A 26,515-nucleotide genomic window follows, 5' to 3' on the forward strand; every position below is an offset into this window, starting at 1 on the left:
TACCACCCAGCCGTGAAAAAATCCAACTTCTTTGTAGGGAGGATATAAAAACACGAATCGATCGAACCCAAGATTTTCTTTATTTTGGCACTTTATTTAAATTTTAATTGCAATTTGTTTATTAATCGAAATTGTACAATAATATCGAATTAATATTAGTTATTTTAGTTAGTTTATCCATTTAACGGTATCTATACAACAAACGTTAATATTAGTAGTAAAAAAAAAAAACAAAAATGATCAAATAGATTATGTAATTAGACGTAGGCATTATAGTATTATCAAATTACGATTGGAAGAGGCGTGGCAGGACAGTGGGAATGGCTTCCACATAACATATGTATTGATTTTGTTCACTTAATTTAATCAACATTTTATTTAATTTGCATTTCATCTTCCATGTACCGTCAACTTTGCAGCTTTTATAACCCATTTATTATTCAATTGGTTGATTGGCCTTATATTTATATTTGCTGCTAGTCAAATGAAACTAAAGCCCACGGCCGAGCATTTGTTAGCAAATAGTTAGGGATTAGGGTGACCTGGCGGGGATTTATGGATATGTATGTGGTCGATCCGAAAATCAGTTCCAAATCGGCATATATGGTATTTAGAGAAATAAATTCCTGCCTTTAGTCTCGACGTTTTGTTCAGTTTGAGCTGTGGAATAGTTCGATATTTCAGTTATGCATGTTCGATTTCTGAATATATAGTTCCAGATGGGAAGATCGGGACTGTTCGCAAAATGTGGGACTACGTTTCGGAGGGATGACGGGTCACTTGCGGTGGCGCAGCTCAATGATGGTGGCGCCCGAACCACGTCTTAGGTTCTGCTGCTGGTGGTTCTGGATGTGGTGCTGGTGGTGCTGTTGGTGCTGCTGGCTGTGATGATGGCTCAGCTGATGGTCCACCTCGCTGCTGCGACGCACAATGCTCGCCGTATCCTTGTTGAGCTCCACGGATGGCGGGGAACGCGAGTCCAGCGAATACTTGGCCTGCAGCGGATACTTTCGGGATCCGTAATCTTCGTCGCCATGGATCACCCGGTAGAGCTCTGGCGCCTGCTGGTGCAGGCCACGCAGATACAACTGCTTCTTGTCCTGCTCCGGATAGCCCACGTCATCCTCGTCGTTACCAGCGATCTTGGTCAGGTCCTTCTGACTACGACTGATGAGATTCACAATCGATGGACTTTTGAGCCCGCTTTTCAGCGAGTTGTCCTTGCCAGAGAAGAGATGCGGATTGGACTTGTAGTTGGCATTGGGTCCCTGGCCCAGGCCGTAGCCAAAGCTCGGCTCCTGACGCTGCTGATAGTTGTTCCGGGTGAGCTTCTCGATGTAGATGGGACTAGGATCGTTGCTGCCGTTCATGCCGTGCACATTGAAGCTCTTGCTGCGGTTCAGGACCTTGGCGTAGGTGCGAGCCGGCTTGGCCGGTCCTTGCTGTGCCTGCATTGGGTTTGGATTGCCGTTGGTGCTTGGGCTTGGGTTAGGATTCTGCTGATTTTGCTGACTCTGATTATGGGGAATCCCCCTTGACTGCTGCTGTTGTCCGGAGGCAGAGACGTAGCTCCCCCTGCCCGGAGCCGGTTGCTTCTCCATGGCATTTCCAAATCTCTGGGTGCGCTGCTCGTGCAGCTTGCGTGGCAACGTCTGAGCCGAGCGGTAATCTTGCTGCTGCTGGTGCAGATTGGGCGTGGAGCCACTGAAGCGCTGGCCATGCTTCTGGTAGCGACCCAAAGTGTGCGCAGCCGTCACTGGTGGCGGAGCTCTGGACTCGTAGTAGTCATCCTCCCGCTCTAGGCGCTCCAATCGTTCCATTCGCTCATCCTGCCGCTCCATGTTACTGGAATTGTAATATGTTTAACTCTATTAGTCCAAAAAAAACCATAATGGAAGAATCACTGCAGCCTTACCGCTGACGTGGTCGTCGTTCGTAGAGATTTTCCTTGCCATAGAGGGTGCTGGAGTAGGGATCTTCGCCCAGGTAGTATCGCTGCCTGGGACTTATGGCCTGCTCCAGGTGCTGCAGTTGGGGGTCCGCGGATTCGGCACGCTTGAAATTTTGTCGCGACTGGGTCTCTTGCTTGAGAGGATCACGCTCACGATCTCGTTCCCGCTCCCGCTCCCGCTCTCTTTCGCGCTCCCTTTCCCGCTCCCTGCGTCGCTGATTGTCGCTATTGGAATCCTCGGAATCGTGGCTGCCGATGTGCCCATCGATCACATTGTACTGCTGGTAGGTGGTCACCGGAGGACCAACTCCCCGCGGATCTTGTCCTGGACTGGGCGATTGCTCGCGCGACTTGCTGGCAGACGATTTCATGCGGAACTTGCGCTCCGCACTGGCCGAACGGATTTTGCTGACCAGCTTGCGCAGCGAATTGCCAATCACCTGACCCATGCGGCTCGACTTGGACGTACTGACGCCGCCGCTCATGGCCGATAGATTCGAAGTGGACGCCGAGGTGGCTCCAGGGGGCCGGAGGTTACCAGTTCCTCCAGTTGCCGGCGGATAACTGGATGTGGGGGCGAATCGTGTGCGCTGCTGTTGCTTTCGGCTGAGCGTCATCGTGCTGGCAGGCAACTCCCTATGGGGAATATATATTTGTTAATTAATTATTAACTCTTAAAAACATTTTTCAAACATTTTGCAAGAAAATTTAACTATAAAAACTAAATACTAGTGGAAGCTTATTTAGCTAACCGTTATTAATTAAAAGTAACAGTCGATAAATATTTTTCATATTGAGACCATCGAAATTTCTTCTTCTTATCAAATAAATAACCTAGATATCATATCAGCATCGTAGCCCACCTGGTCATCAGGTAATCCACCTGCGGCGAGGACGAACGACTGCGACTCCTGGGCGGCGGCGAGTAGTCCGGAGGAGGCTCCAATTGGTTAAGCTGCGACGGCATTGGGGCCTGCGACTTGACTGGCAAATGGGCGCTATGCGATGTGTGGGATGAGTGGCTGTGGCTGTGGGTGTGGCTGTGCTCGCCCAGCTTCTTTTCGATGGCACGTCGTCGCTGCGGGACAGTGGGTCGCGGATTCTGGCCCAGCTGGCTGCCACCGCCGCCAAATTCTAGTGGAGGAACTGCAGCCGGCGGAGGAGCAGGTGGCTCATAGCTCTTTCCTCGGCCATTGACCAGAGCGGGAGCCACTCCATTCAACGCATGGCCATTAATGTGGGTACCATTGTTACCGCGATGACCGTAGGCCACCCGTTTGTGCGAGGGCTCCTCGGCACGCGGTGATATCATGGATGGACCTGGTCCCAGTCCAGGTCCCGGTATGGCCTCCAGGTCGTCCAGAGCATCGCGCGAGCCACGCATGGAGCGGGCCAGGAACTGGGAGGACAGGCTCTGGCGCTTTTGCTGCAGTATATCCTCGCGGCTGACATAGCTATCCTTGGGCTGGCCCACCGTCTCTTGAGCCAGGGCAGATCCCTGACTGGAGCCGGGACCGCTGACCTTCTTCTTGAGGCCATTGCGACGGATGGTCTCCTGCAGATCGTCGCGAAAGGCCTGCGACGAGAAGTGATTGACCGGCGGACCGGGATCCTTGCGTTCCGACCAGTTCGAGATGCCCTGGAAGTACTTGGAGCGACCGCCAGCTGAATTGGCCGGTGCCTTGCGCTCCTGCGCGGCGGATGCGGTCATGGCCAGGGGATGGCGATCCCTATCCCGCTCCCGCTCCCGTTCCCTTTCTCTCTCCCGCTCCCTTTCGCGTTCCCTCTCGCGCTCCCGCTCCCTCTCGGCGCTCCTGGGCAAAGTCTGCGGATGATGGCCATGCGAGATGTGCTGCGGATGCGGATGCTGCTGGGTGGCCAGGTGGGATTGGGCATGGCTCTGCGACTTGATCGTCACGTTGAAGTAGCTCTTCTTGGTGGGCTCCACCTCGGCATCGGCCTCGTCGTCGCGGGAATCGTTGGAGGCGGTGGACTCGCTGCCAAAGTGCGACTCCAGCCACTTCATGGTCTCGCCCTTGCGCGTCTCCTCCTCGCGATCGAAGTCCAGGGGTCGCTTGGTGAGCGCATCCTTGCGATCCGCCAGCAGGGCCACCTCTGCAATTGGTTAACACAAATATGCTATTGATAAAATCGAATGCTACACGATCACAAGTGATTTTAAAACCCTAAACTAACTAATTAACGGAGTCTTAAATTCTCGATTATCATCTGAAATGTATTGTACTTATTTAAATTATATAATATCTTATTTTGAAAACTAAATACAAACGAGTTTGTCGCTTAATGACCTAATCTGATGTCATCGATTATAACCTGTCGATTATGTGAGATTAAATGTGGAACAAACATTTTATACAAATATCATGTTTGGTTTGTTATAAAACATCTAAAGTTAAATATATTTTAGGAACTTTCCTTTCGTTAAAATGTTTTCTTTTGTACATATGTACAAACATATATCACTTAAGATGGCAAAAAGTCCTTACCCTTCTGTTGCTGCTGCTGGGATCGGCGAAGCTTGCGCATCCGGTCGGATAGGCTGTCCCAGTCACCTGGTCGCTCCAGATCGGCGGGACCGTCCTTGTCCATCTGGGTGGTCTCGGCGGCGTAGCGCATCTCGGTGGATTGGAGCCGGCCGTTGGCTAGCACGTCCACATGCTGCTCGTCCCGTTGGCGGAAGAACCGCTGGTTGGCCGCCGTAGTGGTCACCTGCTCGCCCACCTGTAGCTGCAGGCCAATATCATCGGAGGCGCCGTTGGCTGGCGGATCGGGCAGCTCGTCGTCGACGATCAGCTCGTGCTCGGTGGTCCGTCGACTCTCGGTGACCAGGGTGCCGTCCTCCTGGGCCAGGCAGCGCTTCTGTGTGTCCTCCGAGTCGATGGTCTTTCGCGACTTGCTCCGGTTGGCAACCACCTTGGGTCCGAGCGGCACCAACTGCCGCTGGCTCTCCGGCGAACAGAGCACGGCCTCTAGGTTCTCAACTCCGTCGCGAACTGCGTTCACGTAGGTCTGCAATATAAATTGATTAAATAATATTATTACCATAAATGTAATAGATTCTAATTGAATTTGCCATAATATCCCCGATTCACTTGGCGGATTTTCCCAATCGGTAAACCAATATTATCTGTGGCCCATTCCCCACTCCCCACACAAAGGGTTGCATCACTTTTGCAGCGATGCAGTCACTGCACATGGTGGCTCCTAGCCCGTTTAGCCCAACCCCAACCCCCATCCCCATCCCCACCTTCCTCCACCTTCTCCACCACCGCGATCCCCTTCCTCACTTTAGTATTCAGAGCAAGACAGCGAGTAACCACAAAACAAATCCGCACAATCCACTTACTTTTTCGAGTTGCCAACGCGGATGGGGCAACGTCATTGGGGTAACGGTAAAAGTAAAGAATGCGACTCGAGAATGAGCGGCGAAAAATGGGTGGGGGTGCACCGAGAAAAATATTTAGGTAACAAGTCACTGTGCGAAAATACAATAGCAGCAAAAAAGAATCTTGAAATTGTTGGAACACTTACTATAAGAAAATATTCACTGAACTATATTGTTATTAATAACATGTTTTTAAATCTTTAGGCTAGCTTGTCAAGCTGACATATAACATAATTGAATACAATGAAACATATCATGTAATCTGAATCCAAGTGAACATCAGGTCGATATGAATCGAATCGGATGATTTACTATCCAGTTTACATATGTACATATGTAGGGAAATGTTTCTATAAGCCTCTAGGTAAATACATTTCTTTCTGTGTACGGGGGGCTTGCAGAAGAAGGGATCGCTTCGCCATGGACAGCTCAAGGTCGAATCGCAATGGGTATCGCATCTTGGATTTCTTGGATGACGAGCAGATGGCACGGCTGGGTGACGCTGGCCAGTGGATAAAGAGCTGAAGAGTTACTTGTATCTCTTCGTCATTCGAAGCCACAGCCAGTCGATTCCCCTTGCACCGCCGCCCCTGAACCTGTCGTTTTTTTTTTTAGTTTTTTATTTTTTTGTCTTATTTATTTATTTTGTGTTGTTTGTCGACGACCTTGCGTTAACGGTAACGCGCGTAGAAAGTGTTTTGTTGTTGCTCAGCCAGTTGATTTTTGCCATCTCTCTCGCTTTCAGCCAGAAACTTGATGGTCAGTCAGCCTCTAAGCCATATTTATTTACCCATACCCCCTCCACAACACTCAAAACCACTAATCCCCCGTCTGTTTTCTTTTTTTAAAGCCCGATTGGAGGCATACATATACATATGGTATGCTGATAGGTTGAAAACTTCTTCGATCGGTGATTAATCGATGACGTTGCTGCTGACGCAGAGGCGCTCACGAATCACTTCTTCATCTCCTTCGCTTTGAAAAGTTGGCTTCTTACATTTATGTGGCCCTTCACCTTTATATCCCCTTATACGATCCCCCCCTTTCGGCGATTCGATTTGATTTCGGCATTGTCAAGTTATTTGTCATTGGCCAAAAATACCGTAATCACCTTGGGGGCAGTATTTGGTTGGAATAGCGAGCATATTGGCTAGCCAAGTGATTTGACCTTTGATTTATCTACATCTAATTATTATTCAATTATTATTATTAAATAAGTACTTTGTGAAGCATTCATTACGAGATTTGTGTTCAAGACTTAAAAATATTTTAAATACTTAAAAGTATTTATAGAAGAATACTTTCAAAGGAATATTTTGTTTTTAAAGTTATAACAGTTTCACAACACTTGTATTCAAATAGAGCTCTTATATTCCTTCTTAGGTATGTGTATGGATGGTACACTAAGTCTTTCAGTGCAACTTAAAACCCAGCCAACAAATCCTGGATAAACCTATGTGCGTTGACAACTTTTCCCGCATGTTGTGATTTATCTTGATTCGCTTTATTGCCTTCACCTGGCCGAATCCCAAAGCCGAATTTGAATACCAACGAAAATCGGTTGGAAACAGAGGGTTTTCCAGGTGCAGGAGGGCCTGGAGGCTATGTAAGTACCCATACCCATACCGATACCCATACCCATACCTATACTCGTACTTGTACTCGTACTCGAACTGGTACTTTAAGGCCCCGATACTTCGTATGCATGCATTCATGTTGCGGCCAGCATATTCAAATGGACATTTTGCTGGCCAAGTTGCCTGGCCTGGCATGACAAGTGGCCAAAAGCAAAAGCCAGCAGAAAATATGTATGTACATAAATGAAAAACAAAGCAAAATCGCAATGGGAAAAAAGAGAAATGAGCAAATTTTGTTAAAGCCAAACCAAAGGGGGCGGAATGGCGGTGGATCTGGCTCGGTATTGGTATCGAAGCAGGCTACACAGAGACAAAAATTACTGATTTAATTGGATAAATTAAATGTATTATTATTATTTATAGTGGTATAAACAGTTTACCTAAGTTGCGAAAGCATTGTAATAAGATAGGATAATTAGTAAGATTACAGAAACGATGAAACATCTTAAGATCTCTACTCTAGGTATTATATTATAATATATTTTTTAGGGTAAGGTAATATTGGGGTGGCTGCATACCAAAAACTACACAGTATTACAAAATGTAGAAGTTAAGATTATAGAAAAAAAGAGGCTCTTGAGATCAAAGTATCTCCTACTCATAATATAATTAGGTTTGGGATCTATGTTTGGATCGTTTTGTTACAAAGGTTAGCAAGTATCAAACTGATAGGGTTTAGTCTATATTCTGAGTTCATAGTATGGTTTTTAGGAATCCATGGATGACTATAGCCTTTTTCCCCGTGTGTACACGGTGGAGTGGATCGCTTGGACCCAGCGACCAAGACCAAGCAAGACCAGTTTGCCTTGGGAGTTGCTCAACCTCTCCGAACTGAGAGGCAAGCCGAACCACACGGAGCTGGGCTGAGCCAAGTTGAGCTGAGCGAAGCGGAGCGGAGCGGAATGGAGCAGAGCTCTCGATCGATTATTATTATTGTAATTCAGTTAGTGTGCGGCCAACGCCAACGCGCCTGCATATGATAATGATGTCTACACAGCAACAAAAGCCGAGCAATTCCCTCTTCACAAAACCAAACAAAAGGTCGTTTGTGTGGGTCGCAAGAAAAAAACCAAATGCCTTCGACCTTAGTTTTTATCAGTGCAATTAGATATTAACAATATAAATATTAGCAAGTGTAAAATTTTTTTCAATTTTTTATTAGATCGATATAACTTTTAATTAGATAACAACCCAAAGAAGAAAATAGTTCAAAGCAGTTTATACCAATGTAAAAGAATACAACTTAGGCTCTTAAGAATGGTACTTAATCTTTGCTATAAGTTTTCAAAACTGAATCAATAGAACCCTTCAAAAGTACCATTTAAAAGTTAACTAAGTTAGTCAGAAAGTTAGGAGTTATAGTTGTTTTTAGAGGTCACAACCCATGGGTTGCCCTATTGTAAGTGCTAAGTGTAAGTAAGTGCCAGAGTAGCCTGGTGTGAGAGTTGAATTTGAAGTCGAATTCAAATTCGAAGTTTGGGTTCTACAGTGGCTAGCAACTAAGCAGGGAAAGATACTTGCTCTATGCTCGGGATCTGTGGGCCTCGGACTCCAACTCCGACTCGAAGTCGGTTTATCGTTTCCGTTGCGTGAATTGTTAAGTCTAAGCCCCTTTAGTGCCCCCTTTGGACCAAGTTAAACCCAACTTTAGACCAACTTTAGGCCCCCTGAACCTCTGCTCTGCCCGGCTGCTGCTGCTGATTGGCATTTGCTGATTAGAGTTGTTTGGGCTGGATTGGATTGGATTTAGCATGTGGGGGCACCTAGACTGACTCGAAACGAGTTTTCGACCAGCCAAGTACCCACTCACACAGAGCTCTACGTGGTCACATAGATACACCTGGAGATGGAGACTGCTGAGACTGCCGCTAAGACAAAGAAGTACACACGTACCGAGAGATACAAAATTTAAATTCAAATTCCAAACACTTTTTGTGGTCGCTTTCCACAAAACTTCTCTGAATGTTGTGGCATGGTCGAATTTAATGTGCTATGTACTGTGTACTTGTGTATATCTCGCACCGATTCCGCAATTTGTTCGCAATGGGGTTTGGTTGGCTGGATGGCTGGATGGCTGGATGGCTATATGGCCGGTCGGTTGGTGTTTGGTTTGGTTTGTTTGTGTATATCTGTATCTTAGGTTCATGGACCTGCCGCAGACACGCCTAGAATCCAAGAAAGCCAAGCAGGAGCAACGGCAGCAGCAGTAGCTCTATGGCTATTGATTAAACCTGGCTCAGAACAGGTCTGCCCCGGGCCGAAAGCCAGCTGCTCTGGGTTTTTGTCAGAGGTTTCCGAGGTTTCGCCTTCGGGAGAGTGTGCACTCCCATCGCCCTCTCTCTGTCTGCCAGCCTCTGACTCTGTCTCGCTCGATCATCCCAGTGTGTATGCCTCGCAGTGTTGACCATCATTTTAGCCATTAGTTGGTTGGACTAAAAGTCAAATAGCTTGTAACCAACCAGGAATGTTGGTCTTTTGATAACATTTTAACTAAGCTTTGTAAAAGATTTTAGAGGTTCACATGTTTCTAAGGTTGAAATCTAGAATCAGGTGGGAATTAAAGCAACGCAATGGTCAAAACACAATCATGAAATGCAAATCAATGTATTTTACTTTAAGATAATAAGATATTATAATTCCACTATTTAGCTCAAAGAATTTATCAAAAGTTTTCTTGTGTTTAATAAATTAGAAACACAATAATAAGAATGAGAACCTGATTATTTCTCATCCATTACACTAGGTCTGATCAAATGTAATTTATATTTATACTGTCAAGCACAGGGGTTATATTTTAGTTAAAATGTTTTTCAAAAATGCCTCTTTGGGATGCGGTTGAGCGGACAGCTCTGATGCCTTGTAAGTGTCCGTATAACGACCACAACAAGAGCCCCAACACATCTTCAATGGCATTACCTTTTTGGCTTGGTTAATTGCCAACTACCGGTTTATGTTGGTCTTTTGGGTACCGAAGACCACGATGGGAAATTTGTTTTAGGGGAGGAAATTTCGGGATGCTTATGGGTCTTAATTATACCATTAGGTATTGGAACATATCGCACCTTGATAATTATGCAAATTGGGGCTGTGTTGCTCCTCCTACCGCTCCTCCTCCTTCACTCTTTTGTTCCTCCTTCTGCTCTGCTTTTTCACCAACTTCTTCACAAAATTATCGATGCTCTAATCTTTGTTGCACCATCTACTAACTTGGCCAAGACGACCCACGCATTAACAACTGAATTAAAACACAAACTAAGCCGCACAAACACACACACACACACTCAAAACACTCATCTATTTTTAAATGGAGAGAGTGTAGCTTGTTTTTGTAAACAAAAACCCAACAACACTGCACAGCCGGAAAGATTGGCGATACCGATAGATGATTAACGATTAACGTGCTTTTCCACCGATTGTCTTTAATGCGGAGATAAATAACAGACAACCAAACAAAAAGAAATAACAGTACATCGATGCAAAACGAGACGGGACGACGCGAACAGCCAAGCGAGTTGTACTCTATTCGCTCGCTCAACGGCAACTGATCGAGTTATTCAAAAGGCAAAAAGAGGAGCTCTGCGGCGGCAGCGACGCCGGCAGAGGCAGCAACTGCGACTGCGACGACAGCGGGATGCAGCTCCAAAAACAACACCAATAACTTTCGAATGAGCTTGGAAGCAACAAAAACAACAGCAACAACAGAGCTAAGTGAAAAAAGAGAAAAACACGGTTAGGACCCACAAGTGTGAATATTGCTACTGCGTTATTAACTTCTGAAAACTTGCATTCGGAATTCGAGGAATATCATAGAACAGTCTATCTATTTGAAATTATTATTTTTTCAGAAACAATTTAAATAATTTATAATGATTAATGAATGAAATTTTGCTTTCCTTGGTTCATGGCGTTGGGTGTGCACTGTACAACAATAAAAAAAAGCCAACTATCCAGTGCTGCTACATTGTTGCTTTCCACGCCGAATTGATTTTTAGTTATTTACGCCAATTTTCGGTTCGGCCTGTCCACAGTCCTGTCTCCGATTACAAGACAAGCAACACTCGGAGAAATGTAGACTAAAAGCTTTTAATAAACAAATTAAGCTTGGCTAAAGATAAATAAATTTATAACTGGTACTTTCGAAATAACTCAGTGAAATGAATCAATCCAAATTCAAAACTGTCACAGTTTAATCCAACAGATTGCACATTTAATGGCTGATCTGGCTACTGGCTACTGATCTTGGCCTGAACCGCTCCTGTTTTCGTTTAACCCAACCGGTCTTGGGGCGATCTTCTTCTTGTTCGGAGCGGCGAGTCGTGCAGAGCGGCGAGTGGTGCTGAGCGGCGAGTGGTGCAGAGCGCCACTCGTGATGGAGATGAAAATATGGTGAGGCCGATGCCGAAGCTTAGGCCCAAGATGAATAGCACTTCACTGTGGGGGGTCGGAGGTCGGGAGTGGGCGCTAGTTCCACGACCGAGTGGAGGTTGAGCCCATCGGGCCCCTTCTAATAAGAAAATTGGAGCCCTTTCCCGCCAAATGCTTCGCTTTAAAACCGTTTTACCGAGAATCTCTTTTTCTTGATGGATCTCTTGGTAAATTGGAAAATAAAGCTAACTTGTAATGAGTCAATGGAATACAGAAGGGGGGACTACTTGAAAGTATATGCATGTACGTTTCAAACATCTTAATAAACATGAATTGAAACCCACAACGATTGGATCATAAGTACCCACCTGATCTGTAAAGTCGCCGTGATGCTGTACGTCCTCCGTTTCGTGGTAGTCCTTGATCTCCTCGTGCGATATGACCCTCTTGTCGTCCGTCTGACGCACCAGTCCGTCCACCGGACGCGGAACCATGCGCTTGACCAGCTTTCCGGCTCCATCGGCCGGACCGAAGACCTCTTGGATTTGGGCCAACTGCGACTCATTTATGGCGCCCGCCTGCAGGGCGGCCACGTCGATCAGCTGGGCATTGCCGTCGAGGTCATCCGGCAGGTCAAGGTCGCGTTTCTGAGGTGGAAATGAAGAGAAGCGGAAAATCGGGATTCAATAGTAAGCATATGAAAATGTACCCCTTAGAAATTCATGCCATTCATTATGACAATGCAATCGAATCACTGAACACCCACCTCAGTGGTTTCCGTTTCCTGTTTGTCGGTGTCCTCGGTGGTGTTGGTGGAGACAATCGGCCCCGAATCCTCGATCACTTTGCCATCCTGCAGCTTCACCTGTCGCTTCACCCTCGTCTCGATCTGTCTGGTAGTTGTGAGTTCTGTCTTGCGCTTCGTTATCCACTCCTCTGTAAAATGGGGTTTACGAGGAAAGCTTCTTATCAGATTCAATACGTAAATAAATTATTCATACTAATTTATTGAAAATATGTTATATTATCCTTCCAAATACTGAAAAGTGCACATCTTTGCAAATTTTTAATTTCTAGCTATTTTTTAATGTTATATATAAAGACATATAATGTAAATATATATTATAATTATCAATAATTATTTATAACTTTAAGTTCTTAGTTTAGTTTCAATAAGTTTTATGCACACTATCTAAAGCTTTGAATCGATTTTGGGCTGCATCCCAAAAGGCGGCTACCCAAACTGGCGCGGATTGATTGGCCATTTGAAGCTTGGGTTTAGGCCAAAATTAAAGCTCTTCCCAGCCGAGCTTTTGGTGCAACCAACTGCAGATTTGCAGACAGGACCAGATGTTGCCCAATGGCTCTCGTGCGGCAATCTGCTGTTCATTTTTTTTTGGCACCAATTGCAACAGAGCCAACTGCCCAAGATGCCTCATTTGCATGTGGATAATGCCCATTTTGAGATCTACTCCGTCGCTTCTAACAAAAGAAGCCGGAAAGTCGGAGGGGCGTGAAGCGCTCCAGCGCATTCGAGCTGCTCGCCAAATTACGTAATCCAGACCAAGTTGGTCTCTCGGCTAACTGTACTTTGAGCCTAGTGCTGTCCGTTTTTTTCTTTTTGCATTTTAGAAAAAAAGGCTAAACTTAACCTGGCACGTTTTCATTTTTAAACGCAAAAAAAACCTACTACATTGCAGCTTTAATTGTGCTGAAGAGGGGGGAAATGAAAAAACAAGCTGTAAGACGGATGATTAAACTAGTTAAAAAAATCCTACAATATTGCATTTGTTTCACATGGTTTTCGAAACTCAAGATGAAAAATAAAGATGAAAAATAAATACAGACATGGTCAAAAGTCTTTCAAATTTAAAAATACCTATGCGTTATTATTTAAATTAAAAGTTAAATGGTACAGATATACGATTAAAAGGTACCTAAATAACTAAAATATTCATTTTTAGGTAAAGTATTTAAACCAACAGTACCATAGGTACCACTCGCTCGTTGGGCTACATGTACCAAAGACTAGAGACCAGAAATCTGGGATTCGGGAACCCAGAGCTCAAAGCACGGACATCCGCGAGTTTTTCCCGCTGCTGCTGCTTTTTGCTTCCTTCATCTCGTGGATGCAAAGCGGAGTAGTGCCTGGGCTCCATCTCTGGCCATTTTCCACCACAAGCACCATCCCCCCCTGCGACCCATCTGGATCTCGGCTGCATTGAGATCGCTGGACCATTAAAGGTCGCACTTATATAATCTATCTGCATTTGCAGCGCCAGCAGCGGCGGCAGAAACCGAAACGAGACGTCGCGTTGTCTGGCGTCTGTCTGAATCTGAATCTAAGTCCGCGACTTGTTTCGAATTCGAGACCGCAATTGCAGTCCGCTGGGCAGTCGATTGAACTACAGTCCGCACTGCCTATAGGAGTACGTAACCCTTTGGGTTACTGATTACGATTTGACAACTTAAAGAGTAAGTGATACTATTCGAATTCAAATGATTAACTTAAAGATAAGCAGACTTTAGGTTTTGTGTACACTAAATATTCGACGCCTTTTTTTTTTATTTGCAACTATTTTTACCAGATACTTAATTGAAAATTGGTCAGCTTAAAGATGATATAATATTGTTAGACTAAAGTTAAGATACTTCCACTTTATTCGCATGTACTACTTTATCTACTTAACTCAGTTGCTTAATTGAGTTTTGATTGACATCTCAAAGCTTGAAAGGCGTTCCTTACGTAGGAGTTGTCACTGTGCCAAGGCCTTTGCCCATTGTTCGTCTATATGTATATATGTATATGTATCTGCCTGACCAGACTGTTTATCTTTATCATTTGAGCACACTATATATACATATCCGCATTGTTGCAACTGCTGCTGGTTCAGCTTTTGCCACCCCGCCCCCTCCGATCCCGCCGCCCATTTTTCCCTTCCTTCAGGGCAGTCAACCACTTCATAAATAGCAACAGCAACAATAACAACACCATCGACAACAACAAGCACAATTAAGCAAACAAACGGCACAAGACGAGAAGAGGAAAATCGTTGGAAAATGTGGCCAGGAAAATGCTGCGGGTGGGGGGAAAAAGGGGCAAAACAAAAGGGGCTTTTCAGCAGGTTGGATATCGGGTGCAATTGCATTCTCGGTTTCGTTTGCCATTGTTTCGATCGGATTCAAAACCAAAAATAAAAAAAAATCGAAAAAATATACCGAACCATAAAACCGATTCGCTTCAATCGATTGCGCTTGGGCTCTTGACGCTAATGTGAATTTATGCTGCTTCGCCACGCCCACTTAACAAGCCTCAGTTACAAGCGATTTCCAACGATTTCCACCGATTTCCTCGCATTTCCACCACCGATCTGTCTGCAGGTCTTTCCACAGCACCCAGATATTGCATTACATCTCTGGCTGCGATCCGCACTTGTACAGTGGGACAGTCGGCGGGACAAACCACTGTCGGTCCCACTGTTGGTCCCACTGTTGGTCCCACTGTTGGTCCCACTGTTGGTCCCACTGTTGGTCCCATTGTCGGTTTCACTGTTGGTCCCACTGTCGGTCCCACTGTTGGTCCCACTGTTGGTCCCACTGTTGGTCCCACTGTTGGTCCCACTGTCGGTTTCACTGTCGGTCCCACTGTTGGTCCCACTGTTGGTCCCACTGTTTGTCCCACTGTCGGTTTCACTGTCGGTCCCACTGTCGGTCCCACTGTTGGTCCCACTGTTGGTCCCACTGTTGGTCCCGATCATGGCCTGTCAACCTATCCTAAATCCCATTTATCCCCTTCCCAATCCCCTTCCCCAATCGCATTTTCCATTTTATAGACCACCCACTGGGCATTTGTCACAAGACACACACAGAAAAAAAACGGGGGGTAGCAACAGAATTCACAGATAAAAAATGTTGCATAAGTGCATCATAAGATATTGATATTATTGCTAAGCAATTCCTTAACTATATTTAACTATACATATTGTTAATTATTATATTAAGAAATACCTAAAATGAAAACCATGTTAAGAATTGGATTATACATAATGGCTAACTTAACCTGTTAATTACGCGAATGTTAATGTTTAATTAGAACCAAAGACTTATGGGCAAAGATAAGAAATGAATATAAGTAGAGTGATATATATGATATATATATCCATATGATACATATATACGCAAATAGATTTGTACCATTATGTGACTTTCCAACTGAAAGCGAACATTTTCCCTTTCTTGTCGCAGTTAAGGAGCCACTTCCTTTGCAATACAAATAAAATGGAAACCAAAGTAGCAGGCTGGTGGCAAGTGGCATGTGGCAGGTGGGTGAAGTGGGGCGGAGTGTGCTGGTAGGTGGAAGGTGGTGTCGCTAGGTGGTGCACCAATTATTGTAATTTTTCCAGCGCTTTTCCTCCCATTTTTGCATATGTCTTGTCAAGCTGGCTCGCGAGTTGATTTTTAATGATTCGCTAACGTGGGAAATCTTTTGCCGCGGCAGCCACATTGCCTTTTTCTTGGATCATTTTTTTTTCCAGCAATTCAGTTGGCAGTACTCCATGCATTTGCATTTTGTTGTTAGCCGCTTGTTATTTCTAATTTTTACACGTTTCTTACGGTTGTTGTGCATACATTTTTCAGATTGCCGCAAGTAATCGACTTATTGTTGCAGTTGCAACTTGCCAGTTGCCAGTTGCTGGTTGCAAGCTACTGCTGGCTGTGGCGCCTTTGTGTTATGTTAATCACATAATTAAATCAAAACTTTCTATGATTTCCGCGGGTGGGATATATAATTGAAAAAAAAAAACAACAAAATAACAGCAGGGAGCGAAAGGAATTTGGGATTAGCAGCTGAATTATGGAATTATGAATATGGAAATGGATCGGAATCACATTCATAGCTTTCGCTTTCGTTTCTCATCTTCCTCGGCGGCCAACGGGTCGTATACTTAATGTGCGAGAGGTCAGTTGCTTGCCACCGTAAGCAGGCACATTTGCTTTGCCAAATTAAGCACCAATTCTACTCTACGGTGCATTATAGCTACCACTATTGCACAACCAGCCCGCAATCGATAATCAAGTGAGTAATCCAGTGACTATGTCAAACCACCGCCATCGATCCATCCATATCTCGGCTGCTCCACTCACTACCTGTGATCTCACGCTGGTGGCAATTTGTTGGCTGATGCTCGAAGGCTTGGACATGCCAATGGTGATGATGTCACTTGATTGGCTCACCCACGATCTGTTCGGGCTATCGAGTTCAGAACGTTTTGATTGATCACTGTCTTGACATGAACTGTCGTACCCACTTCGTCGCTGGAGATCGCAGTGATGTGATAGTTAAGCGATTGCTTATGTTCATATTGATACAACTGTCATTTCGTGTTACCTGTCGATTTTAACTCACTTATCTACTCTGTTGCACGGAAATACACCTTATTAAAAAACGAGAAATGTATAATCTAAGAATTGGTTTAACCTCAGCGTACTACTTAACTCTTTGAGTCTCTTTAAATTGAACTCATTGCATTGATAACTTTAGTTAGATAGCTTAAGCTTTTACCCTATCTAGTTAGCTATCTTAGCTATCTAGTTAGCTAGCTAATATCAGATTATTATTTGCCTTTTTTTAGATAATTATTAGATTTAGACTTCTGACAGAATTTATTGCACGGAAGGTATAACCTAAGTTAGTACACTATCAAATCTAATGAATTGATGTGAGGATAGTGTTTAACTTCCGCTAATGTAGTACCCTACCCACGTATGAACTAGTTGAACTCACCTTCTTTGGTAATAGCTTCTGTATCGCAATTGCTTGCCGTGACCTCGTTGCTTTCCTCGTCGTCTTTGGGTTCGAATTCGACCTGCGAAGTATCAATGTCGTAGAAGTTAACGCGGGTCACGTGACGCACGTAGTCAGTGGTTGTGGTTGTGGTGGTGGTGGCGTTAGTAAAGCTCCCGTTGGGCAGTGACGATTGGACGCGGAAGATGACCGGTTGGTGGCTGGTGGCATGTGGGGCAGGATAGGCGCTCGATGACCACTGGAGGCCATGGGATCGCTGTGGCTTCGGCACGGCGTTCGCTGGCTGCAGGGGCATCCAACATCCGTGGCCAAAAACGGACAGTGGTGCTGTGGTTGTGGCGCTGCTACAACTATGACTAGGTTGGTGGGGATAATTCTCCGAATGTTGCCGATTCTGTGGATCCTTCGGTTTTTGATTTTGATTCTGTTTCTGGTGGTGCAACTGCAGATATTCAGCCGGAATGGCTGTGTCGCCCGTGGATGCCGATGAAGACTCATTGCTGCTGCGGGAATCTCCACTTCTAGCCACCGATGGTGGTTGTTCTGGTGGTTGATGGTGCTGGCTGTGTTGGTTGTGTTGGTGGTGTTGGTGGTATTGGTGGTACTGGTGGTGGTGCTTGGATGGTGCGTGGCCGGGATCATGGGCGTGGTCGTGGGCGTGGCTGCTGCTGCTGCTGCGGCTGCAAGTGCATGGCGACAGTAGGAGGATCACCACCATTCGATCATCTGGCGCTGGCGGTTGCAACGGTGGCTGTGCTCTAACTGCCGACTACATCTGCTCGCCCCACTGTTCCCGCCAACTTTCCGTTTCCGTTTCCGTTCCCTTTCCCGTTCCCGATCCTGTTCGGCTTCCGCTTCCAGTTGCAGTCGCACTTCCAGCTCCAGTTTGTGGTATTGCTCGGCGGCAAGTCCAGAGCTCGCACCACATCGCAGAGCGCGATTCACGGCTCCAGCTTGCGAAGATTTAGTCCGGGTTCTAAGCCAAGCAAAACCATACCAAATCGGATCGAAAGAGAATTAAGCCAACGAGCGGAGAAAGAGAGATAAAGAGCAGGAAAACCAAATCTATATATTTGGATCAACTAAGGTGACAAGTGGACCAATACAGCAACTTCTAACTTTAATGTCTAGCAAAAATACGGCTCAAAAACACCCAGAAAAAGCGTATGTATGTTGCCAACAAACTCGCATTTCACAAATTTCACATCAGGGCATTCACAGCATTGGTGTTGGTGTTGTATATTTTCCACTAAAATTTTATTTAAATTATGTACCCATACTCGTTCGAGAGATAACCATGGATGATACGCCTCCCGCCGTTTCAGTGGGCGTTAAATTCCTCAAGCGTTAAGCCTAGAACGGTTCTACTAGCTCATTAAGCCCCAGCCAAGGGTCATAAATGGATTTGGGTCCGGCATTTGAGCCACTATATCTGTTTTGGTAACGAAGATATATATATTTTTTTTTCGTTAACCAGCAAAAGAAAATACAGGCAGAAAGCCAAAAGGGCAGCGTACACAGTTCAAGGCGATGAAATGGAAAATAAAAGTGGAAATTCGGACGCAAAACAAACTTTTGGGCCCACTTTGAATTAGCTGGACCCAAAGAGCGGCCAAAGGTCAGATCAACAGACCCACGGCGATGGCAAAACAAACAAACAAAAAAAAAACCAGACCCTGTGGCCTGTGAAAATGTTGCCCTCTGACTGCAGTTGCTGTATTTGGGTAATATTTGGTTATACACGAAGATATCTGGCTGGATTTACACAGAAAGTTGGTAAGGGGTTTGCGAAATCTAGTACTTGAATCTATAAATTAGGTGGATAAATTATTTGAGTAGCTTACATTTTATTCGAATTTTCTAAGTATGCAATTTTAATACACAACAATATAACATCACTAAACTGGCTTTCTATTAGTTTACTGTGAGATTTATTTGATCTGACACAAATCTTTAGCGATCTGAACTTTCCAATACCAACAAGAAATACTAACTGTTCCAGCAATTCGAACTTTATGTTGACCATCGTTTTCGTGAACTATCTGCCCAACTTGAGATTCTGCTTCCTACGGATGTTCCTCAGACGCGATATATCTACGTTCATACATCCACAAGCTCGTTGGTGCGGGAAAACGATTCTTGAATCGATAATTAGGCAAACGGACAATAAATCTTGACCGGGTTGTCGACTGGCTGATTTGCTATTTTCGGTTTTAGTTTTTAGCGATCTGCCGATGACGTCAGGCCAGCACAACAACACACACTTAATTGTGACTGCAATTTGGCCATTTTTGTAATTGCTTCCGGTCAAATCGATTTGTTGCTTTGTAAAAGGGAATCAATGGAAGCCATCGCGAATAAAAAAAAACGTTAAATTATGGCAGAGAAGCTTCTGACTTCGGATTGTCTGTGTGCCGCTTAAGGCGATGCCAAAGCCGATGCCTCCTCTTTTGTGACAGGCTTACTTGGGCCAAAATCGAAGGGGGGCCTCTGGTGGATGGGGTGTAGTCACGCCCAACCATGAGTCACCAATTGAAAAATCTCGCTTGATTTCGGGGGAGCTGGAGTTTGGAGTCGCAGCATAGGCAAACTTTGACAATTCCTAATGCAATCGCAATGCCTTTTACTTGACCCAAAAGCAACAGCAGCAAAGCACTGCAAGAAATCGAGCTTTCAGATGAACAGTCTTTTGAATACGTAAAACTTGTCTTGCAATTCGTTCTAGGCTGGGTAGCAGGGTCGCACTGCTCAGGCTGTGTGACCAAGCGTCAATGAAAAGCATTGCTTAAGAAGTTAGGCTCACATTGATGCCTTTTTTTTTGGTTTCTAAAAAAGAATTCTGATATGAATGACATGTTTTTCGTGTGGTAATCCAGTTCCTTATTTTTTTTCGTGTGCTGCGACAGCAACTTCATATATGAAGGCTCTGGAGCTGTGCGATCTGAGCAGCAACAACAAAGTTGTAGCCGAGCCCACAAGTCACGCACTGGTCAACCAACGACGAATAGGTATCCAAAACAACTAGTCCCAGCCAATCCCCCAAACTGCCCCTAGTGCCCAACCGAAGTCCCCTTTTCCCACCGGCATGTTGTAGTTGCATTTAATTCACGCCTTTTGGCCATACAAAGACATTGAATTGTGGCTGCTGTCCAAAAAACGAAAAACACAGGCCAAAAAGAGGTTTTCCTCTTTAGAAGAGCGGAAAAAAATCTTAAATAGTTCACCCACAACAACCACAACGGACAAACAAGTTGAGCGCACGTATAAAAACAACAATAAACAAACAGGCAACAAAACTCTTTTTCAAAAAGGCAGCCACACATAACTGGCAACTAACAGGCGACAACAACAACAACAGCCACAATAATAATAATAGCAAACTGATATAACAACAACAACTGCATTAGTTGTGGGTGCTAGTGAAAACCACCGCCCGCAGCCCACACTTCATTCCACCCCCTTTGAAGCTCCAATGCACTGGAAAAAACTTGAACTTATTGTACCTGTCAGATTTCCTAGTTAAGCGAATATGGAATACTGATTGAAAATATAATATATTTGTAATTAAGAGGAAATTTCTTTAAAAAAAAATTTATTTTATGAATATTATTTTCTGGTATAAATATGGATGTAATAGGAAAGTATACTTCAAAACATGGTAACTCTTAATAACTTAATAAAGTACTAAGTTTAGAGTGGATACTATGAATTGAATAAAAATACTCAAGAGTGCCATCCCTTTTCTCGCAGTGTTGTGTCCAACACTTTGTGTGCAGGCTTTGATTTGTTGCTATATGTGAGTGTTTCTCAGGCCTTGTTGTTATATTGCCAGATCTCTCGGACTTTGGGGGCCTCTTAATGGTGGGAAAATATTTCCGTGGCCCGCTGCCAAAAGGGGGGGGGGGGGGGGGGGGGTTTGCGATGCTGGTGTGGGTAGGGGGGGTCTGGGCTTAAGTTTGACAAACTGGCAATATTGCGCCAATAGTAGAACTAATTCGTTGGGCCAACATTGCGTATGCGCGATGGGCCATGTGGGTTGTGTGATGCAACACGCAAAGATCAACAAAATGGCAACAAAATAGAAGTACAAACTAAATTGTTTGTTGTTTGGCAAATATGCAGCCGAACAACAACAACAACAACAAATGTCACGACAACGAATAGAGCGGCAAAACGAAGCGCAAAACACACGAAACGAACAACGAAGAGTGAGTGCAAAAAAGCAAAAAGGCAAAAAGCCCGAGTTAATGATTAATTTTTTGCACGTATACGCCACTTGGGCCACGAGATCTGGCAACGGGAATGGGTCGCATAAAAATATATATCCAATTCTACAATTCTGCACAGCACAAAAAACATATATTTATGTATGTACATATATTGTATAACAATGCTCATCGCAAGAAATTCCACGCATATGCAGATAAGTTGTTGAGCTAAATCTATTTGTTGGCCCAGTTTTCTTAATTGTTGGCGGCTTTTCGCCCCAAGCTGGTATTCATTATTTACTATGGTCTTGAAATTCCACGCTTCTACTGCTGTTTACTTAAATATTTTCCTATTCTCACTGCCTTACTGTTGTATCAAGATCAAAATTGCATGTATAATATTTGCATACATTTAGATGTACATAAGTATGCACAGCATCAATATTACTGGGAAAATAAATCTGCATAGTGACGAAGCGCACTAGTAAAATGTCTGTACTACAACTACAGAATCAATGAGGATATGGGCTATCCTTAATTTATACATCTTACTGAAAAATGCGAATGCAAGTATTTTGTTGAGTGTAGACCACGAGAACTTTCAAATATCGAAATGCACCTTACATTTTCTGTGGATATCTATGCAAATATTCAGCCAAATACCTTTCGAATGCCTGCTATCACGATCCAAGAACAAGTTCTTGGACGCACATTTTTTTCAGTGTACTTGCCTCCCGCTCACCCTTCTCTACCCCTCTCACTCTCTCTCCTTCGCGATCGCTGGCTATTTTTATCTCTTGCACTGTCACACTTTGCACTTTGCCTTCGCCATTCAGGCAATTAGCGCAAAAAACCGCACGAACAATAAAACCAAGTAAAAAAAATACAAAATAAAAGATCAAGTGCAACGCGACAATCAACACACAAAACAAATCGCAATTAAATTTAGATCAATTCCATTCGAGGGGTTTTCAATTTAAGCGGTTGTGTTAAATGAAGCGCCAACGAAATGGAAATTGAAACCGAAACGGAAAACGATCGTGCCGAAAAAACCGAATAAGCTGCTGAGCAGCTGGAAAACGGAAAATGGAAAATGGAAATTGGAAATCCGAATGAGCGCGCGATCGCGAGCGGCGTGTTCGATGGCGCGTCTGCGACTGCTGGCCGTCGGTAACTGCACCGTTAGTTTGTTACACCTGAGCTGAAAAACTTTATTATTTTTTGTTCGTTGTATTTTTGCCTCTGCCGACGTCGACGCTGGCAGCCATTCATTGTTTTTGCCCGCTCGTCGAGAGCTTTACCTGAGCCACCTTACGCGATTAACGTGGCCCGAATGTGAGTACACTTCCAGGCAACAGGGGAGTACAGCTGCGGTCAAAATAATAGGGCTATGTGGTACTATAAACACTCAATGACCGAAATAACGATATATCTCGAAGAAGGTGTATTAATTTAAGCTGTGAGAAAGAAATGTCTGAGTTTATTATATTTTCGGATTATAAATGAGCTCTTGCGCACATTTTAATGTAATTTCTTTCTGTTTTTAAGATATATTTTTTAAATATTACAAAAGTATTATGTTTTCATATATATCATATATATAACAAGACAGCACATAGAACTTATTAACGCAGAAATGCAAAAGAGATTAAAAGAGATCTAAAAAATCGTTTTTTCTGGTGCTTAGTAATTCCTAAGAAAGATGGTTCAGTTCTCTGGCAAAAGTACGCAGATACCACTATTTTTTTGACCACAACTGTAAGCAATGGTATTGAAAGTAACTGTGATGGGTTAGGGGGCAGTGGGTGGTTTAAATGGGGTTCGTCTAGCACTCACCAGTTCGTTTTGTTCGTCTTTGGCGCCAGCTTTTGATTTGATGGTCTTGCTTAAAGCCATAGCCGCTGCAGATTTGTCTCATAAATATAGAGTCGAATGTACTACGATTATTTTTCTCTTACAGTTCTTTAACTTTGCTGATTGTAACCTTAGCCTTTTCTCGCTTTCTGTTTGAAATAAGAAAATTGGGTTTTTGTTAAATATTTAATCACATTTTCACATAAACAGATTTTAAATTTATTTATCCAATTATAATTATTTAGCAGTTTTAATTAGCATTTCCACTAGAACTTTTTAAACAATATGTTTTAGCTTTTGATTTTTAGATTCATTGGTTGCCGTCTTAGCTTAGCTGAGTTTCAAGCCATATTACCGTTTTAATGCGCGCTGAAAAGTATGCTTCATGAATTAATACTTTTTTCAAGGGGCGTTCACAAAAAATTCCGCGAGATGGAGCCACTCGATAGTGCATTTAATGCAATACCAAAGTGAATACCAAAGTATCATTTTAATTTACGTCCTTCACAAATATTCCCAGTTGTCTGAATTCACTTCGCATTTCACCACTGCTTTCGTAAAAGTTTAAATCGATTGAATTCATTTTAATTTGGATAGATTGTGCCGCCTGCAGAGCTTTATTTTTGAAACGTCTATTTGACAGATCGATCACCCCATCAAATGTGCAATTCAACCGATAAAAAGGTGTTAACTGTTTTACCATTGAACCTGGGATTTTTATTTACTCGTGAATAATTCTTATAGTAGCAATGATTGCGGCTGAGTTTCGTTTGCCTATTAAGGAAATTTAATGATTGGAAATCTACAAAAAAAAATCCCCATTTCCATGCTAAATCAAAGGATCAATTATATTGTTGTCGTCCCCTTGACTCGGATTTTGTGTTCTCCACTTCTCCGATCTTTGGCATCGTTCGATCATTTGGATAATTGCTGCCTTCGAACAACTTTGAACTGACGGAGCGGCCCACTCGCAGTTTTGCCGCATAGTTTCGAACGCATTTGGTCAAAATGAGTTTTAATTTTCGTTTTTGGCCAAAGCCAAAGTCAAATCCAAATCATTTGGAACGCCTTCGCCGGGCGACCCGCCCCCGCCTGTTAATGAAACTCAAGCGTTCTCGAAACAAAAAAAAACAGAAACTAAAACAGAAACATACAGACTTAAACACAATATTACTGTTGACACACAAACGGGGTTTGGAGTCAACAAATTTACAAAATCGGAGGATTTTACGATGTTCGACGTCAAGGCGATCCGTCTATGTATATGTGCACAGAGAAAAATACTTTCGGTTCAATATTAAAAAAATTTTATATTGGTCATTTAATAGATTAACTTTCTCTAATCAAACAACTATAAGTAGTGCTTACAAAATTATTTTCAAGAGCTTAATCAGAAGAGTTGAAATAACCGAATAAGCTTGTTTATAGTCTTTTTCCCCAGTGTAGATCTTCGAATCGATTTGCATATGTACATTTTACATATGGATATAGTCATGTCTGTGTATTTGGACATATATCAAATATTGATAGCTGCTCAAAATGACGAAACGATCGAGTTATTTGCGCGACTTTACTTAACTCAATCTTGATGCTGTTTTCTTTCTTTCTTCGACCCACACAAAGCGAGTATCTGCCATACATTATATATATATATATATATATACGTTATAGAACCGTGATCTGTCTGGGGTTGACTGTAGGTATTTGTTGTGTGGTATACAAAAAGTGGAACTTGTCGGTTTGTCGTACCTGTAACCACAGTGCAGCATTCCTAACACGATCCTCGCCTTGAATGAACGAACTCGATTCGATTTCATTGAGTAAAACGAATAGTTTGCTGAATGAAGTGATTAACGAACTAATAAAAATGTATTCATTGGCTAGTTTGTTGGATCAAATCAATCATGAATCTATAGAGCTGTGGACCTATCAATAAAGCCCGCTAGATATATCCTAATGGTATACCTATTCATTAGAGATGGAAGTCTCTTCAGAACTTGAAGCTAGGACTTTATCCCTAGGTTCCACTGTGATCAGCAAGCATATGCAAAACTTATTGGGGCGATCGTAACGAAAGCAATAACAGTAACAACGAAAAACAGGGCTAACTGATTCAGCGTCATCGATGTGCGTTAAACTCAATTCCATTCCACTAGAATCCACTAGAATTTAATTCGTTCGGATTTGTGCAGCTAATGGCAAACTACCCACGTACACTGACTATATATGCACCTTATAAACCGTATCACGTAGCCGCACTTATACGGATCTGTTCTAGTTAGATCTTAGCCCGCGATGAGTATGATACACAGGCGCCCTCTGTTGAAAAGGGGATGTTTTTTAAATTTTTCCTTAGATACAAATGTTATATTTATATAATAACTTTACATTTACACTTATTTCGAAGAAAACTTTTCAAAGTTATCCAGTTTTCTGATCACTTAACACTGGTCATCAGCAGATCGCATATTATCGATCAGTTAACAAAAACAAAAAAGAAAAACAAACAAGTCAAGAGTTTGAGAGTTGTGGACAAACGTGTGGTAGTTGAGGGGCCGGGGTATTGGCCAATTAGCCAACATACACACACATTGGCCAACAGATGTTTCTAAAAAGGCCAATAGGGCGTCATACGAGCCGCTATAAGGCAGTGAAAACACGCGCATTTCGCTCTTTTCAGCGGGAAATTGATATCCTTGCAATGTCATCACGTGACAAAGGGCCAAAATCATAGGCTACAGGCAATTATATGGCTGAAAGGGTGATTTTAAACACACTTTTTGGCCAGATTTATGTGGGTATATTATGGGGATATATTGTTATATTTATTAGCAGGAACGCGGCAAAAGCACAACAACAACACAGTGCAACTGATGGGCACTCACACACACAAACTCACACGCGGACATTTGGAGCCGAAGAGAGGATCGAATCGAATCGAATCGGATCGGATCGTATCGCGTTGTTTTTGTTATTTTGGAGCAGCAGCCCCAGCCAAATGGTTTGTTGCCAGATTCACAACTGATCTACCTGCCTGGCTTTGCTTTTGCCGTTTGTTATTCGCTGTTCGGTTGTTGTTGCTGCTGCTTTGGCTTTTGGCTTTAGCTATAGCTTTAGCTGAAATTGGCGATCGCCGCTCCCTCTTGGCCCCACCACTCCCTTACCCACCACCCCCCCTCCCATCTACCCTCACTGCCGCAACGATCGGCATTTTCCATTTTGCGGTCGGTCCATCTGCTGGCCATTCATTCAAGTCCGACTTCGGAGAGCACGAGAGAGCGCCAAGCG

At 43.6% G+C, this 26,515-nt stretch overlaps 1 protein-coding gene across 2 annotated transcripts; it reads right to left on the bottom strand.

The window, feature by feature from the left end:
* Positions 1 to 361: 361 nt before the first annotated feature.
* LOC117148793 (serine/arginine repetitive matrix protein 1) lies at positions 362 to 26,235 on the bottom strand. Of its 2 annotated transcripts, XM_033316406.1 has the most exons (9): positions 26,127 to 26,235; positions 23,210 to 23,376; positions 17,145 to 17,226; positions 12,126 to 12,295; positions 11,728 to 12,006; positions 4,459 to 4,981; positions 2,815 to 4,066; positions 1,916 to 2,587; positions 362 to 1,845 (listed from the first exon to the last, which is right to left on the bottom strand). In XM_033316406.1, exons 2-9 carry the CDS (start codon positions 23,267 to 23,269, stop codon positions 777 to 779), a joined length of 4,107 nt encoding a protein of 1,368 aa, XP_033172297.1. In that variant the 5' UTR covers positions 23,270 to 23,376; positions 26,127 to 26,235; the 3' UTR covers positions 362 to 776. The 2 variants fall into 2 exon arrangements, with proteins under 2 accessions (XP_033172297.1, XP_033172296.1); XM_033316405.1 differs by lacking the exons at positions 23,210 to 23,376; positions 26,127 to 26,235 and having other exon boundaries at positions 17,145 to 18,111.
* Between the last annotated feature and the right edge of the window lie 280 nt (positions 26,236 to 26,515).

The sequence above is a fragment of the Drosophila mauritiana genome, chromosome X (genome assembly GCF_004382145.1).
Source record: "Drosophila mauritiana strain mau12 chromosome X, ASM438214v1, whole genome shotgun sequence".
Taxonomy (NCBI): Eukaryota; Metazoa; Arthropoda; class Insecta; order Diptera; family Drosophilidae; genus Drosophila; species Drosophila mauritiana.

Coding starts and splice junctions, on each gene's coding strand:
- LOC117148793 (XM_033316405.1), bottom strand. CDS start 17,883: ATGGTGGTGATCCTCCTACTGTCGCCATGCACTTGCAGCCGCAGCAGC. Junction 4,982..11,727: donor ACGGCGACTTTACAGATCAG/GTGGGTACTTAT, acceptor TTTATATTGCAG/ACCTACGTGAACGCAGTTCG. Junction 2,588..2,814: donor GTGGATTACCTGATGACCAG/GTGGGCTACGAT, acceptor TATTCCCCATAG/GGAGTTGCCTGCCAGCACGA.